At 41.7% G+C, this 17,056-nt stretch overlaps 1 protein-coding gene across 1 annotated transcript in view; it reads right to left on the bottom strand.

The window, feature by feature from the left end:
* The window catches only part of zranb3 (zinc finger, RAN-binding domain containing 3), a 73,719-nt gene that overhangs the window by 32,102 nt on the left and 24,561 nt on the right, over positions 1-17,056 (bottom strand). The window contains exons 9-13 of the mRNA XM_023395415.2: positions 12,767-12,886; positions 8,749-8,868; positions 7,892-8,071; positions 7,338-7,511; positions 5,416-5,902 (exon numbers count right to left, since the gene is read on the bottom strand). Coding sequence (XP_023251183.2) covers positions 5,416-5,902; positions 7,338-7,511; positions 7,892-8,071; positions 8,749-8,868; positions 12,767-12,886 — 1,081 coding nt within the window. The remainder of the gene's footprint in view (positions 1-5,415; positions 5,903-7,337; positions 7,512-7,891; positions 8,072-8,748; positions 8,869-12,766; positions 12,887-17,056) is intronic.

The following is a 17,056-nucleotide window of genomic DNA, read 5'->3' as shown; positions in this document are numbered from 1 at the left end:
ACCCCCACCCCCCCCTCCTCCCGGATCAAACAGCCAATATAATTTGCTGGGCGAATGAATTATGCTCGTGTCACATTGTTTTGTTAATTGCTCGCCTGCATCATGTGCAATCAAATCTAAACAAAATAATTGTCAGCGATTGCCGCATCTGTGCACCCGGGTGGTATTCAAACAGCTGATAATGGCCGACTGCCAATGGCAGATCTTGCTTTAAAGAATCAGCTTATGGCACCTTGTGGACTCGCTATCAAGCCCGTTCTGCAGCTCCACTCTCAAACCATTCATGTGATTCTCATTCATGCACAATGTTGTAATTCTGTGAAGGTCAAGCAGAAATATAAGCCACAAAAATGTTAATGAATGCAGAGATTATGCCATCACCACACAATTTTTAAAAAAAAAAGTATTTTTACATCGTGTTCTGAGGCGCTGTGTTTTGTAAAGGTAAAATTCAAGGTAAATTTAACAAGAAGATGTAAATCTCACATTCAGTCCGTAGCACAGAACTTCTTTAAAAGTAGCACTATACAATTTCTTTTCCCGACTTTCCTGGTTAAAATTTAAATCATATCCTTTCACGTTATTTGTTGAACTTGAGGTGTGAAATCTAACAAGACAGTAAGTTGTGAGACTTTGGGACGCAGAGGGCTAATTAGTGATCCTGCCTCTTTGTGGCTCGTTTCTTCAAAAGGCCAGCCTCTAGTCGGCTTCCTCAAATGTCATCTGAGTCTCCGGGCTCCTGGCCCCACCGCTGCCCCCCCCTTCGCTAACAAGCTGAGCGAGACCGCAGAGAGACGGCTCAATTTGTGTTAAGCTGTCCCCACTGAGGAAGATGTTAACGGGGAAATCCTAGAGGGCCCTGCCTCGACTCAACCAGTCAACCCCCTTGTTTTCCCCCCAATCAGGGCCCCATTATGTCTGTAGTGGCTTGATAAGGTTCTAAAATGGAGTCTCGAATCCAGACACACAAACATAGTACTATGTACAGACACATTCAAATAGCATGTGATCCTGTGCACGGGCCAACGGCATAAGCTTTTATTGCCGCCTGAAGGGAATCAAACAGCTGCAGCCTCTGACAGAGACGTATGGAAGAAAAGGAAAGTACTAGATCTTAAAATGATCTGTGAAATCAAACAGTTCAACAAAGATTCAGCTGGACTTTGTTGTTCAATGCTTAAAAATCAGGACAGAGATAGAGTGCTAGCTGAGAGGTGCAGAGAGCCAGGAGATAACCAAATTGCCCTCTTCCTGTGTACATCTCTGACAGTAGGTGCTGAGAGACAAATTGCTGGTCTACTGGTGAAAGAGCTGAAGGACTAAATCATGCCCACGCTCTGAGCCTGAAAAAGCTGCAAAACACAGGAACTCTCAACACCCCTGATTCAACGTGCAAATGGTCGAACAGAAGCAAGTCTGGTTGCGGTGCTGGCGCTAAATCAACTAGACTAACCTCACCTGAGATCCCAAACGCCGTCACATAAGGAGGTAATAATCCATGACAGTTTGATTAAAAGTAATTCTCCAGTACTGACAATAATGCTCAACAGTGATTCAATTTGGATCAAATTAATGAAAGCTGTTTACGTTTAACACCTGGAAATTGGTAAGCTCTCCTAGCTGCTGCACATGAAATAATGATATAATGAGATGATTGGGTATTGTAAAACAGCTACAGCTTTCTACTGAGGATGTGTATAGATGTTTTAAAAATTGGCGTTCACCATTTACCATTTGCTAAACCCCTCCACCATAACAGGCAATTGTCCAGCTACAGGTTAGCAACTGTTCCTGTCAAGATTTGGATTTCGCAACATGTCAAAGTGGCAAAGAGGCGACATAACAAAGACATATACTTGATATATAAGAGGTCTGGAGGAGTATGGGTTTTTTTTTTGCTCTACAAAAGGCGAAAAAACACAACAGCAAAAGTGTATGGAAGGGATTAAATATTGTGTTTATCTGCTCTAACTTAAGCTAAATTAGATGTTAGCATGTGTGGCTAACTAGCTTATTACCTGCTTTTGCTAACTACATTAGAAAAGTGCCTGTTTGGGAGTTTGGGCTAACGTTAGCTCCCCTGACCTGTTCTTAATTTGGATTTGGAAAGTTTACACTGATTTACACTTATTATGCAAATCATCTGTTAGTCTTCATTCTCAAAACTTTTTCTCATGTTGTTTGTCTAAGTATGCTTTTCTATACTTAGCATCCAAACAGAGATGTGTTACACAATACAAGATATGTGTATTACTGTCCTACAAAAACATGGCTAACTGGCTCTATCCTACAAATACAATCAGCTTGTAAGGATGTTGACTTGTGACATGTTGCATTATCCTCCATCTTTTAGCATGCTATCATGTACGTAGACATCATGTGCGTGTTTAAGATTGTTACGAGTCAGCTGGAAAAATTTTAAAAAATCAGCTAGAGATGGTGTTTTCAACCAGCTTACCGAGTTAGAATGAATTAGCTAATGCTAACTAGGTACAGCTAATAAAATCTGATAGCAATAGTTGTCATTTTAGCCGCCAAAATTGTCGTTTGTCGTCTACATCTGTGTGAAACTGAACACCCATTGTTTCAAAAATAACTATGAATTTCGAGAAGTAAATGTGCCTCCGTAATCACTGTAAACTGCATTGGTGCCATATAGGCTTGACAGATGTAGCAACAGTTGCTAAGGGAACACAAGGCTCAGCGAAGGGTCAATATACCATTTTCACATTTGGTTGCCAGCCTCTAATCGAATCATAGGAATCTTTCTTTTCTTTTTTTTTTTTTTTATGTCATGTTACTCATTCTGGTACAAATGCCTCATGGTACAACAGACCAATATCCTTCTGCATGCTGACTCTTCTTCCTCTGCAGCTGCTGGCTTCGGAAGCCAAATGCCTCAGAAACCTGTTCCCTTACATCAGTAAGAAGCCTTGACGTCCTTGTGTCACGTGCAGGTATTCTGTGATTCTCTGCAACATATCTTAGTGACAAAACTTGTGACACGGTGCAAAAGCTTTTTTTGTATTTATTGCGAGGAACTGTTGCTACTCTTGGAGGGATAACATATCTCATGTCATACTATAGCCTCCGAACTGATTATTTTCTTACATTTCCACGAGCTGAGGACTGCAGTGCCAAGTTGAGAGATATCTCCATAAATACAGTTGTTATTTTTCAGCACAGTCTGTCATTTACAAATTTAGCAGGTTGTTAAATTCCCTGTCTAGTGAGCTGACACAGCCTGCTGCTGTGAATGCAGAGTGGCGCTTGTGACAAAGAAGAGTGTGATTGCTGAATAGTTATCAAGCATCTGCTGTAGCTAAGCATGAAATGCGGGGTGAATTCTGTTAACACGTGCGTGTGTGTGGGCGGGTGAGTGTGAGAGAGTGTGTGTGTGTGTGTGTGTGTTTTGTGTGCTGTTCAAAAGCTGAGGTACTGGTTGTTTGAACTGTGCGTTTTAAGTGCACCGTGCTCACTTCCAGTGGACCGAGCAGCAAACAGACCTTCAGCCCAGCCAGTGTTTACTGTACTGTTACACTAAATATAGATCCTATATTAGCATGAGGAGACTTTAGAGTCATTAATGCAGTGTCAACCTTTTTTTTTTTTGAAAGACAGGTGAGAAATTGAATGTGTTATTAACAAATATTCATGTAAAATGTTGCAACACAGACTGTATAATGAAAATGTATTATGTGTTAATGGGTAAATTCATCCTGACTGAGAGACTGGTGTGCAGAGAAGGTTGCTAGTAAAATAAGACTTTAATAAAGAAGATTTTCAGGGCAACAGTGGCGATGAATAGCGGCCCCGCTCTCAGGTGAAAAACTACTAAAAAGGTGAGTGAAAGACCTGCTTTCTTTTTAAGAAACACCTCAGTTCAGACCGACTCCAGGGGAGAGATAAAAGCTTCACTGTCGATCACAAATGACAGCACTAAAGACACACTGCTGGATAACAACTTGGCTTCCATGTCGCCTTTTGACCAGTACTTTTCCCTAGAGCCAACTCATATCTTTCCATCTATCTTTCTATCTTAGCATTAGAACAGGAAGCAGTGGTAAACACCTAGCCACAAACACACTAAAACACACGTTAATGCAGTGTTTTTTCAGGCCGAGGCTAAGCTACGCTAACTGCTCCAACTCTCAGCTTTATCATTAGCGCACATACATGAGTGGTATTGATCTTCTTGTCAAAAATGTTGTGTAATGTATTAGTAGTTTATGTGATGGAAAAAATATGGAACATAAAATCCTTTATTCAGGTGAAATAAAGGAAAAGATCCATGTTATGAAACTATTCTGACGCCTTGAATTAATTCAAACTAGTTTTGAAGTATTTTGTTATATATTAAAACTGCGATTTCTTGACGTGAACATGGAGTGAACTCTCTACTAGAAACCCAGTATGTACTGTACAAAGCATAAGAGAGGCCTCTGTATATAGTATCTTACCCTTGAATGCCTTTTTGTAATACTGAACTCTTATATAAATACTCATTTTCAGTGCAAATCTGTGTCAGATTGGATAAGACGTAACAATAGGAGCGAAGTTTCATCCGAGTGTGAAGATACATAGGTTTGTATGACTTTAAATTACCAAGGCCACTTGTGTCAATGCACCATAAAATTCAGTGGAACATCCTGCATTAAAAACAGGCACTAAAACTAATTCTGCCTAAATATTATTGCTGCTGAAACTGCATCGGAATTTTAGGGTATTTTTTTATTTTTTTTATAGTCATGTCTGAGCTGATCTGATGCATCTCAGACATTTAAAGAGCATGGACCTGCAGCCTGCCAGGTCATAATGACTTCCCTCCCCTCTTTTTTTTTTTTTTTTTTTTTGCAAGATACAATCATAGGCTGTCAGAGATATCAACTAGAGCCAGCTCAACTTTTCCCAACTTTGTGCGAGACGTTTGCAGCAATAGTAAGCGCCTGTTCTCTCTCTCTCTCTCTCAGCTTGACAGGTGAGAATTATACTGTGTCCTTGTCATCTGCAGAGAGAGAGAGAGAGAGAGAGAGACAGACAATATTCTCCTAACAGAGCTATTTCAGACTCTGGCAAGCCTGCCTCCATCTTTCGCTATCACGCATCTCCATCTGGTGAAATCTGTAATGCTGTTCAAATGTATTATGTCAACAGACTGCTACGATTGATATTGACGGGTGGGAAAATAAAGCAATGAATGGATTTCAGCTTCAGGTGCTTCATTTCAAGCAAGAGATGATGGAATTATTGTCTCTTTCTTAATGGAATCCAGCTTGTTTTGCAATCAGTGAAATGAAGTTTGTGGATTAATAAACAGGAAAAATAGATGAACACCCAGGCAGACACACACACACACACACACACACACACATTAGGTGAGGATGATTTGTGATTGTTTCTTGTTTCTTATCGTACCTGACATGGCAGCAGAAGAAGGGCGTGGGAACTCGCACACCTCGCAGTAAGGCAACAGGCTGCTGTTGGAGTAGGTGCAGGCTCCACAGCTCCACTTCTCAATCGTAGGTTTGGGCGCCGACAGGTTCCGTGGCGCCATGAAGGAGACCAGAGCGCCGGGGCTGCCGGAGCCGCTCCCCCCAGCTGTCGACCTCCTCGTCCCCCTGAATCGAGACCTGGGGCTCGGGCCGGGCTTCTGCGTCCGCAGCCTCTTCAGCTGGGGGGAGAAGTCCTGGTCGGGTATGGCGAAGGATTGGGAGCAGGACTTTTCCCCTTTCTCCTGCCTTTTTTCACAGTTTGTTCCAGTGCCAGCAGCTGGTGAAGCAGCTGTCTTTGAGGAGATGGAGGGAGATGTTTTTCCATCTTCTGTTCTCTTCCTCTTCCTCTTCATCTTGCTGGGGCTCGGGGAGAAGAAGGAACGGATATCGTGCTGCTTGTCCCTCTCAAACTAAGAGAAAAGATGCAAGTTCGAGTTAGTTTCACTCTTTATAGCAAACACAGTTAAGATTAGTCACATGCATGATCGGTTTCAATCCACCTTAAAAGGAACACAGTCTATGACACAAATATCCCTTTTGTTACTGTTGCAACGAGGCAATAATTTTACCCCCTGCTAACACAGGAAAGAAAAACTACCTGATTGCAAATTATGAGTTTTGCACGGATCATTCAATAGTCCAGATTCCTACTGTAATCTACGACACATTAAGTGTGATGCAACCTTTTTAAAATATAATATTTTCAAATACTAAGTCAATAAATAATGGTCCTATTACACAGCCCTATGCACACCTGTTACACAGTTTAAAAAATCACTGACACAAAATTACAATCAGCCAATGATGCATTTTGTAGTGACTCACATTTCGTCCATCTACCAGTGTCATAATATCACAAGAGCGGACAACAGGTGAATATTCAGATTCACTCAGGCTCAATTTACTGTGAAACTTGTTGTTATTATTTAGTTTAAAGAGGCAATTCTTCCACTACCGTTTCTCAAGCACATTTACAAAACTGAGTTTTAGGGTGCTGTCGGCTCCACAGTCACTGAATATGCAGCAGGCAGACATCAGAGAGACACAACAGGCCGCTCATACAGAAGCAAAGATGTCAAAGGATGCTTTGCTGGGTGGTTTAGTTTGAGAGGAAGAGGAGGACAGAGAGGAAGAGACATGCTGCCTTTGAGGACGTCATGGCAGAGGCACGTTGACAGTCTATATGTTGGTTTCACATGTATTTGTTGTATTGATGCATTTGCTTTGTCAGTCCTTTTATTTTTCTATTTTCTGTTTGACATGTTATTTATATTAAATACTTACTGCGAGTAAGGAACATAAAGAAACAGTTTTAGCGTCACACTCACAAAGTTCTTTAAACACTTGGCTGCTAACTTCAGCAAAGACACGACAATTTGTCATTTTCGTGGCAGTGATGAACTCAGTACAAATGAACTGTTAATTGATGTGATTATTCTGCTTAATGTTTTGAGAATTGTACAAGTGATTCAGGAAATTGTTCCAAAACAAATTTAGAAAATCTGCAAAAACTGACAAATGTTATTCAATCTCACAAATCTCATACACAGTCGGTTGTTATTACTCATCCACAAAAGTGTCTGGACACCAGAGCTCAACATTACCATAATTTCTCCACTTAAAATATAATCTTAGTTTTGAAAATGGTAATTTGATTTTAAGTATATTTGGTTTATGCAGCTCTTCAAAATCTGGCTCCTTCTGTTATTAGCGTATTATTGCAGCAATATTATCTGCAAATGTGTGAGGAGAGTTGTGAAACTTTATCTCTATCTATATGTGTGCACATGTGTGTAAAATGAAACTATGGTTTAAGGCTGTGACCATTTCTTCCAGCGGACTCACATGACTAAAGAACAGGTCGTCCTTCTGGTTTCCTTTGTTTCCCTCCAGCGGCAGCACCATCTCACTCGGCGTCCAGGCGTTGGCGAAGTTGAGGAAGTCCCACTTGTCCTTGTCGCCCTCGTCCGCCTTCAGGTATTCCTTCCTCCCATTCAGAGTGCTGCCGGTCACCGTTTCCTGGAGGATGTAGCAAATTCAGCTCCACACGGCAGTTTTCTGTTTATCATGTCACTGTTTGATGATTCGGTGCAGTATTTTTTAAATGTTCTGTAACGAGCAGTATGAGTTTTCATTTGCAAACGATGACAGCTGTGATTATTAATGTAAGTCCCCAAAGCCTGCTCTTACATGCAAATCAATTCCACAGATGCGTCTAACTTTATTCATATATGCATTACAGTACATAAAGAAAAACAGAGTGTATATGATAATGTTTGAAGCTATTTTTACATGTTTATGTGTTAATGAAGCAGCTGATAAACATGATTTTTCATTTACATTAAAGAGGACGCCACTGGTGGAATGTGTGGCGACAAATCAAAGGCTTAACGCGTTACCTTCCTGTTGATCATGGACCACATGACGGTGTCAAAAGTGCCCTTGGCGATGAGGTAGTGCACGTTGACGGAGGAGGTCTGCCCGATGCGGTGGGCTCGATCTTCAGCCTGCTTGATGTGACCGGGGTTCCAGTAGAGCTCGGCAAACACCACATGGCTGGCAGCGGTAAAGGTCAAACCCTGGAGAGGACACACACACACACGCGCACACACGCACACACACACACACACACACACACACAGAAAAATAACAGTCCAATCATAACAAAAAATAAAAACCTCATTCAACAGCGGCTCAAACTGGAACACTCCAGCCCCTTTCCAATGAAATGTAATTTTGTAAAATCCTCTTTAATAACAGAATATTAGATGCTAATTGCCATACAAGTGCTTCAAGCACGTACTTCCTCTGACTGGAAAGCATAACGTTCGGTCACTCGGAATAATTGATGTCAATGAGTTTATTAAGTTCGTTATTAAGAGTAAAACACATTTTTCAGAATTTATTTTTATTTACACAAACCCTGATTATGATTCACTACAACCAGTAACACTTGTCTTTATTGTTAATATCTAACAATTGACTGCATTTAGCCTATTTATTGTTGCACTACAGCACCTATTCATTTCCCTTATAATGACCAGGCAGTCTGTAGGAGTAGTGACAGCAGAGAGGACACTGTGTTCAGCTCTTTGAATCTATATTAAACATTCCTGTCATTTTTCAGTGACTATTCCACAACATAAAGTGTGATTTGTGACCACGTCCAAGTCATTTGAATTGCAGATTTTGTTCACAACAGAGAGGAAGAGTGCTACGGTATATGTTGAGTTATAGAGCGTCCGTGTGTAAATACCTGACCGGCAGCCTGAATGCTGAGGATCGCCACTCGGGTTTCCGGGTCACTCTGAAACTTGTGGACCAACTGGATTCTCTCCGACGATGGAACGCTGCCGTCGATGCGGATGTAACCGGCCTGACAGAGCGGAGACGAGACAAAAAATTCAATTCACAATAGAAGACGGTTGGAGAAGCGCCTGCCATGTGCACAGCTGATGGAACAGCTGCAACACAGAAAACCTTTGAATGAAGTGTGGATTGGCAGAATCATGTCGGCTTCAGTCAAGGAAAGAAAAAATAGCCTCGTGCCTGTTTTGAGAATTAACAAGGTAAAGCTGCGGCAGTTGCAGGGTAAACACACTGGATTTGGATATTAGATCTGCTCTAATTCGTATTTTTATATTAACAATGGATCAAATGAATGTGTATCTTGAAAGCAGTTGCTAGTAGCAACAAACCCACAAAGAATTATCACCCGACTCTGCAGTTCACCTCAGCTCTATGGAACATTTTAGGTTCTTTTAGTTTATTGTTTTGATATTCTGGCTTGCTGTTTATCTGGCATGTTTCCAGCAACAGGAAGCAGCTATTTTCAGTGAAAAACCCTCTGTTTGCTACAGCTACAGCCCAGCACTAAATACCACACATTTAGCAGCCAGATATTTCCCTCAGGAAGAGCATAACAGAGAGCTAAAAGGACTTAGATTCGTCAGGTGGCAAAAATAAACTCCAAATAAATGCTAATGTTGCTCTGTATCTGCTGGATGTGTAAAAAGGCAAATGTTTGGCTAACATGTTCATCACATCAACTTTTTTAAAATGGAGGAGGTGTTTACTTCTTCTTCCTCAAGACGAAGTTAAAATACGCCCTCTGAGCAGCGCTGCATCTTCAGGGCAGATAGGAGGCTACAGTGAGTCGCCACTCAGGGCTAGCTGGTTAGCGTGCTAGCCTCAGTAGAACAGTTAACATTGGTGTTGCTTTCCACCGCTGGAGACAGCTCTTGGTGAGTAAAAGGAATTAAGTTTGATGATCAACTTGCAACATTTCTTCTAGACTGGTGAGTAAACAGCTGTTAATGCTAACGTTAGCTATGTAACCATAGCAAAACCTGCAAATGGCTCCTTGAGCATTAGCTCAAAGAAGCTACTGGTGATACCAAACCGAGTGAGGCTGCAGCAGCAAAGCAACTGAGTGTCTTCAACTGAGGAAAAATGTGTTTCGGGTTTTTTGAAATTTCTTTTATAAATAAAAGATAATTTAAATTTTTAAGGCCAGATTAACAAAGTCTTTTGTGCCTAATAGAGCTGTTACGTTATTCTTCACAGATGCACTGGCCTGGATATGCAGTCATTTAAAATGAACCTCTCTCTCCTTTATGTATGTGCATTTGAGGAAGAATCATGCCAATAACTGGAGGGGATAATGTACGAGTGGCTGTTTGCACGTCATTTAATTCACTAAAGGTTCACACAATTTTCAAGGGGTGGTATTGTCCGCCTTTAAAAAAGCTGGCGCTGATTTGTGCTGGAACATTAAAGGAGAGGAGCATTTCATTATCCTGTTTTCTATTCTTTAGAGTTTTCAATGACAGGTGTGTGAATAAATGCACAATAGCGAACACTGAACTGGTTACAGTAAATAAAGTAGCATCTTTGAAAGAAATGAGAGCAGTAGGAATATTTTGTAAAATTTTATAGCACCAAACAAAGACAGCAGTGGCTGCATGTTCATTAAACCTGAACTTGAAGTTGACATTCACTGAGCTGCTAATGCACTGAGGCGACCGCACTCTTTTGATTTTGGTCCACCGGTCCTGCAGAGCTGCTCAGTGGCCGTCAGTGGCAGAGTGTGTTCGTACTGTGGAGCTCCCACATGTGAATGTAACTGTAACTGCATGAATATGAAGGAGAACCTTGCTGAGAAAGAACACAGAGGTCTGTTTGACTTTTCCTGCAGAAATAAAGGTCGGATAAATATGCTCGGGATGAACTCGGACGGTTAAACAACATCTCAAGGTCAAAAGAAAAAAAAATCAAAACCTGCTGTTTCAACAGAGTGCTTTGCCTCTTGCATTGAACGCACCATATTTACAAGTTTGAAAAATTCACAGCTTCATCAAACAAACACTCCAGCCGGGAGCATAAAGACACCGTTACGTCATGTGACTGGAGTGCAGTCACTTGTCTCTGCCGAGCTTCTCATCGCAGCGCGTTGCCTGTCGTTCCTTTTTTTAGCCCATCTCTGTTAATTGGTGAGTGCGAATGCACCAGAGAATGAGCGTCTCACGGAGGAATGTGTTATCACACGCCGTACCACACCACTACATTCAGTCGACACCTCCTCGACCCCTGCGACACACACACACACACACACATACACAGACACACTTGAACTCTTTCACAGGTTGCCGGCGCCGAGCTAAGAGATATCGTTTTCTTGTGATGACTTGTGAAATATGCCTTGGGAGATTAGTTGTGGAAGTAAAGTTTACTTTCTTAGAGAGAAAAAGTAGACTTTTCTTCAAGAAAGAGGAAACTAACACTTTTACATGAAGATTAATACAACTATAACTAAAGCTCTTTTTTATTGTATTTGTTAATTATCTAAATAATGTACCTGTAGTACAGTGTACACCTGAATCTAGCATGTATGTTTAAATAATTCACAACTTCTAACCTCTGCTGTATATCCCCCGCTGAAGCACAAGCCAAACTTGTGAGCTTAGAGCTCAGTGCTCTGTCTAACTTAATCATGGATATGGCAGGGACTTGACTTATAAACACAGCAGGGCTGTGGAAGAAAGAATAAAATGTAAGTGTGGGGCCAATTACCTCTGGTTAGCCTGGAAGGAGGAGTGATATATGAATACATTCTGCACATTTAGTACTTCCAGGTTACCGTTAATGGGCAATTCAGGTCTCTGCTGCTGGAAAAAAACTTAAAAAATCTTAAATGGAAATGACAGAAATGAACATTTGTGCCAAAATGAAATATCAACCATTTAAAAGCAGCGCTCCCTCTTGTTGCAAAGTGATTGATAGCACAAGAACAGCACAAATTCTAGGATATTTTAAATTACCTCTGAGATGTTTAAGGAAACCAGTTCGAAACTTTTCAAGAGCGTTGTGTTATAAAGGCTTGGTGCACAGGACGCTGGTTTTCTGACTGATTATAGCCGATACAATGAATGGTTGCATTAGGTGACGTGATGTTTGACTGACTGATGCGTTTTGTTCGCTTGCTTTAAGGGATAACGATAAACTACAAAGACGATTATAAATACAGAGCATCACGTTCACGTCTGTGCGTCACGACAGCAGCTACTTTTCAACTGTTTTCTTATTCTTATCGTTCATATTCTTATTAATAACACAAGAAATAAAAGCTAAATCAAGTGCTTTATAAATGCTGTATTCTCTTTCATGTGAGCTAATTGATGGTACAGAAAGACTTGTAGGTGTTGGAGTAGGGATGCTCAGATCGTCATGGTTACAGTTATCTTTCTTCTCCTGGTCCACAAAGACGCAGTAGTAAAACGGAGGTTACTGTTGTGTTTGTTGTCTTTGCCATCGAGTACCTGGAACCTTCCATGCAAATGTATTTCCAAGGGAGTAGCGTCTGCAGTGAAAAGCCTAATTGTCCGCATTGTCCGTGTATCGAGAACATAGTGCACGCACCCGGAGACGCTCGCATGGTAACATCCTTACAAATCCAGACATATACACGTACATCCATAAATAGATCAGCCCGTCCCTGTAATCAGCGGGTATTGTGTCCAGACCTGTTACGGCAGAGGGGATGAAACTTGATTTAGCTTCCTGTATCTGCCTCTTGGGAGTCAGAGGGGTGACCAGGGTCGTGTGCCATGGCGAATGCTGTGTGTGTGTGATCCAATAGTCGGGAGTGGTGAGACCAACGATCTGCTTAATAATACTCAATAATGCCTAATACTTAATGTCATTGTTGCTGTATTTCTGACAGCTGTTGCCGACCACCCCCCTTTGCACGTTCTAAGAAGACCGCCTGAGGATACCTTGGCCTCGATGACGGCCTCGGTGCAGGCCTGCAGCATGGTGAGGTGGTGGGCGAACACCAGGAACTTCAGCTGCTCCGCTTCCAGCATCATCTTAATGTAGTCCTTCACAGCTCCCGCCTGGCCACACACACACACACACACACACACACACACACATACAGAAATAGACACAGATGAAAGAGAGCTACTGAATCCATCACTTCACTGGTCGACCCCACACAGAGGAATCGGCTAGATCAGTGAAGAAGTCAATTAATCACCGCGGCATCCTTTTCTGTGTGATCGATTCTCTATTGAATGCCAAGGATCCAGACTTTAAAAGGAGAGAGCACACGGAGCGACTGGGGCGCATTTGTCAGCTCGCAGATAGTGAGAGTAAATCAATAACTCACAACTCGATGTATGATTGGTGTTTGCTCTCTTTCTTTTTTTTTTCCAGGGGGTTTTGGTGACACCACACACCAGAAATTTCATCGTTTGATCCACTGCGAGCTCTAACAATTTACAACAACTTAATAAAGATAAATCAATCAATCAATTTAATTAAGTTTAAAGTCTTTTTAAATATATGAATTAAACATATAAAATAATAAACCATCAGATTGAGAATCTGATTGACATATTATGTGACTGCACTCTGAATATTTCAGATTTTCTCAGGACTTGCAAACACCCAAAAACAGATATATTAGGCTGGTTACCTGTCAAAGTGACAGTTACCACAGTAAGTAAAAGTTCAGTTTCTCAACTATGTTGCTCTTGAGTTACTTGCCTGTTTTTTTTTTTCTTCTTACATAACACTGTTTTTATTCATGTGTTTATTCTTTTGTTTTCCTTGTTTTTCTTATGAAGTCAAATGGTAACAATGATTTAAAAAACATCACAGTCCCAATTTAATAGCATCTCGCTTGTTTCTGCTGAAGCCTCCGACCTTGATTGACAGTGTGAGGCTAACAATCTAAAAAAGAAAGCAGCAGAAGTGCGAGTGAGTTAACTGTACCCTGCAGGTATCCGTATCTATCATTTCACCGCGCGCTGCTGCCCGGCGATCACACTGTGATGGCTGTGGCCGTTCCCGCTACCTTCTGCAAAGCTGAAGTGGATGTGCAGTATGAGCGTGTCATTGAGCATCCGGGCTCGGCTCATTTCAGAGCCCCCAGGCCAAAAAGCTGCCAAGAATAGCACCAACTAGTGAGAAATACTGAGGTTTGATTTGAGTCAAACAGAGCCCTTACTGGACGGTTTTGGAGACAGGCCTTTCTCCATGGTGTGAAACCCACCCTTATATTCTCCACACCTCCTGCAACCTGACAACCTCTGCAGCCATCACACCTGCTCTGGTGGGAGAACCTCTGCTTTGCCTTGCTGATAATTAGCCGATGCGCCTGATAATGAATCTCTCCGCCAGGCCTGCCGACCCCGTTCTGATCTGGGGGGTCCTCATTACTGACGGCTTGGCTTCGCCGGCTTCCTTCCGCTGAGTTTAATTAGTGCACAAACTTCTCGGCTGTCTGAAGCGGCCCGTTAGCTTGCTTTAAAGTCCAGCATCAGAGCTGTCCTCTCTGGGTAATTGGGAGCAGATGCTTGGCGGGTAAAGCAATAAAAATACCCCAAAGGCGTTTGGCAGCTCCGTCGCCAGGCAGACTGGCAGGCAGGCAGGGGCCGTGATGCTCGTCAGAGTGACATAGATGTGTGAATCTATCACACCATTCCTCCCCTCCCGATGATCCAAAAAAAGAAGAGAGAACGCGTTTTTTTTTTTGTGAAGTAGAGAAAGTGTGTCTGACTCTAAAAACCAATAGGGGAGGAAATGAGAATGGGCCAACAGTATCGGCTTTGAGGTGGGCGAGTGGGTGGGTGGGTGGGTGTGGTGTGTGGGGGGGCCCTTTGTAATGAAAGGAGGTCCAGTGTTAGGCTAAACTGAGCAGAAATCCAATCAGCAAACAACGCCAAGCGCAAAAAAAAAAAGATCCAAGCACAGAGGCAGGCTGGGCAAGTAGCGTGTGGATGATTGCATTCGGTGGTTATCTCCGGTCTTCATTGACCTCAGGGCCGCGCTCCTCATGGCTGAGGGCGTCGGGCTAATTGAGAGGAATGCCAGCCCCTCGAACATGGCTGATGATTGGAGAGTGGATACTACATTTGGTGGAAATGTTTACTCAACTACAAATATAAGAGATTAAGGAACTGCCTCCTCTCCTCGCGTCGAGATTAGAGAGGCTGGGAACTGATCAGAGGTTGAAAACTATATCACTGCCTTCAAGATGTTTCCACGGGAACAGGAAATGTAAATGCTTGTTAGATTCTTGTCACCAGTTGCTCTGACCCCCCCCAACCTCCCTCATACTGTATGCATCCGGCCACCTCCCCACACTGCTTATTTCTCTCTCATTAAAAAAAAAAAAAAAATGTCACTTCAAACTGAGAGCCGACCACGTTTCCATGGCAACAACATCACAGAGATGCTATTTTAGTGCGGTGTGTAACTTTGAGATAAGGTGTAATCATGCCAGGCTGGACACAACTAAATAATACCTCAGTTATAACTCTCTACTTTGTATAAGTGCTTTCACTGGCGACCATTAGGCTCTGTTACCATGGCGATGCTTTCCCATGAGATCTCACTGAGTGGTTGGCCAAGCGCTCAGAACATGATGCTTTACCATCAATTCACCATTTCCTGAAACATCAAAATGAACACATATATTATATTCCTTGGCTAATTTTAATCCATTTAAACTGTTCTGGACTTTTATATATATATATATATATATATATATATATATATATATATATATAAATATATATATATATTTATTAGCTGTCAGCTCTCAGAGTAGTCACACAGGTTTACAATCTTTGTAATGTTAACCACAGGGAACATCACTAGAGGAAAGTGTGTGTTGCTTTGTTGACTGCATGTCAATATGGCACTAATGATGTAATGCTGCCTGTTTTCTCACAGTCTGCACAGCTATGGAGAGCGACAAGGTGCTACAGATACTTTTAACACAAAAACTATTAAAACCATAATAAATATGAATGTTTTAGTCACATTTTTCTTTCTATTATTGACCAGATGCAGCTCATGGATCGTGACATTACTAAGGAGATATTTTCAGGACTAAAGAATCAAAAGTAAATGGTGAGAATAATGGATTTTCTGTCATAAAATTAATGTTCCAAATTCACCTGTGAACTAATTTAACCTTCATAAACCATCACACTACACAACTCCATTACTTGATGCAACCTACTGACTGGCTGTCGACTAAAAAGTTAGTAGAATATGATACAAAGCCAAGAGAAATATATTATTATTATACCATAATTCATTTGACCAACTGTAGCATAAAATCAGCTACAACTACAAACTGTGTGTTTAAAAGTTGATGAAGTTTGGTCGTGGGAAACATTTAAAAGGGAAAGGAATCGAGATTACTGGGCTTTTAAAAGAACCCTTTCCTAATGTGCTGTCAGTGTAAGAAATGGGAGATAGCAACACAAACAGAGTCTGCAACTTTGGACGACATCCATCTGATTTGTTTAACTCTAACTGCTGAGGCCTCATATTAACTTCAGATAAACTTTGGATTGTGTTTTTTGCTGCAGATTTCATCCTCTATCACTTACATTGGAAGCTCATTAGGAGACGCCACTTTGAACGGGAGGAATGTTTACAGAAAGCAAAACCTGTTTCCCAACTACTGTTTGAAGACGGACTTGAAAAACTGTGAAACGATCCTTTGAGGTTAGGGAAAGATTGTGGTTATGGTTAAATCGGCTGTTTGTGAGTTTTCTCTGCCGGTGAACGTTTTTTTTCTTGCCGGGAGCCGGCGGTGGTGATTGTTGCTTGACAAGAGCTTAAGCCATATTTTAATACAACCTCTGAACAGCTACGTCTTCAGGGCGGATTGGAGGCTGCAGTGAGATGCATGATGCATGTCATGCCATGCCAAGTCATTGTGTGTTGCTTTCCACCTCTGGAGACGGCTAAAGGAACGAAGGTTGATGCTGAACTCACACCGTTTCTCCTAGACTGGTGAGTAAACAGCTGTTAATGCTAATGTTAGCTATGTAGCAAGAGCAAAACCTACAAATAGCTCCTTCAATAAAAAAAGGATTTGTCCTTCAGTCTCCTGCTCCAACATGCATTTCACACACTGCAGGACACACACTGCTCTGGACTCTGATTTTCCATTTGTCCATCTTGCACTTTACATGCCTTCTTCTTGTCTGGATGAATCTGGCCAACCTGAAACTATCTGATTGATATGATTCCCCCCA

This window comes from Seriola lalandi, unplaced genomic scaffold (assembly GCF_002814215.2).
Source record: "Seriola lalandi dorsalis isolate HSWRI2012SDOR001 ecotype SW California unplaced genomic scaffold, Sedor1 jcf7180002054962, whole genome shotgun sequence".
NCBI classification, from domain to species: Eukaryota; Metazoa; Chordata; class Actinopteri; order Carangiformes; family Carangidae; genus Seriola; species Seriola lalandi.
Note: the sequence above shows the minus strand (reverse complement) of the source record. Positions and strands in the feature narration are given on the sequence as shown.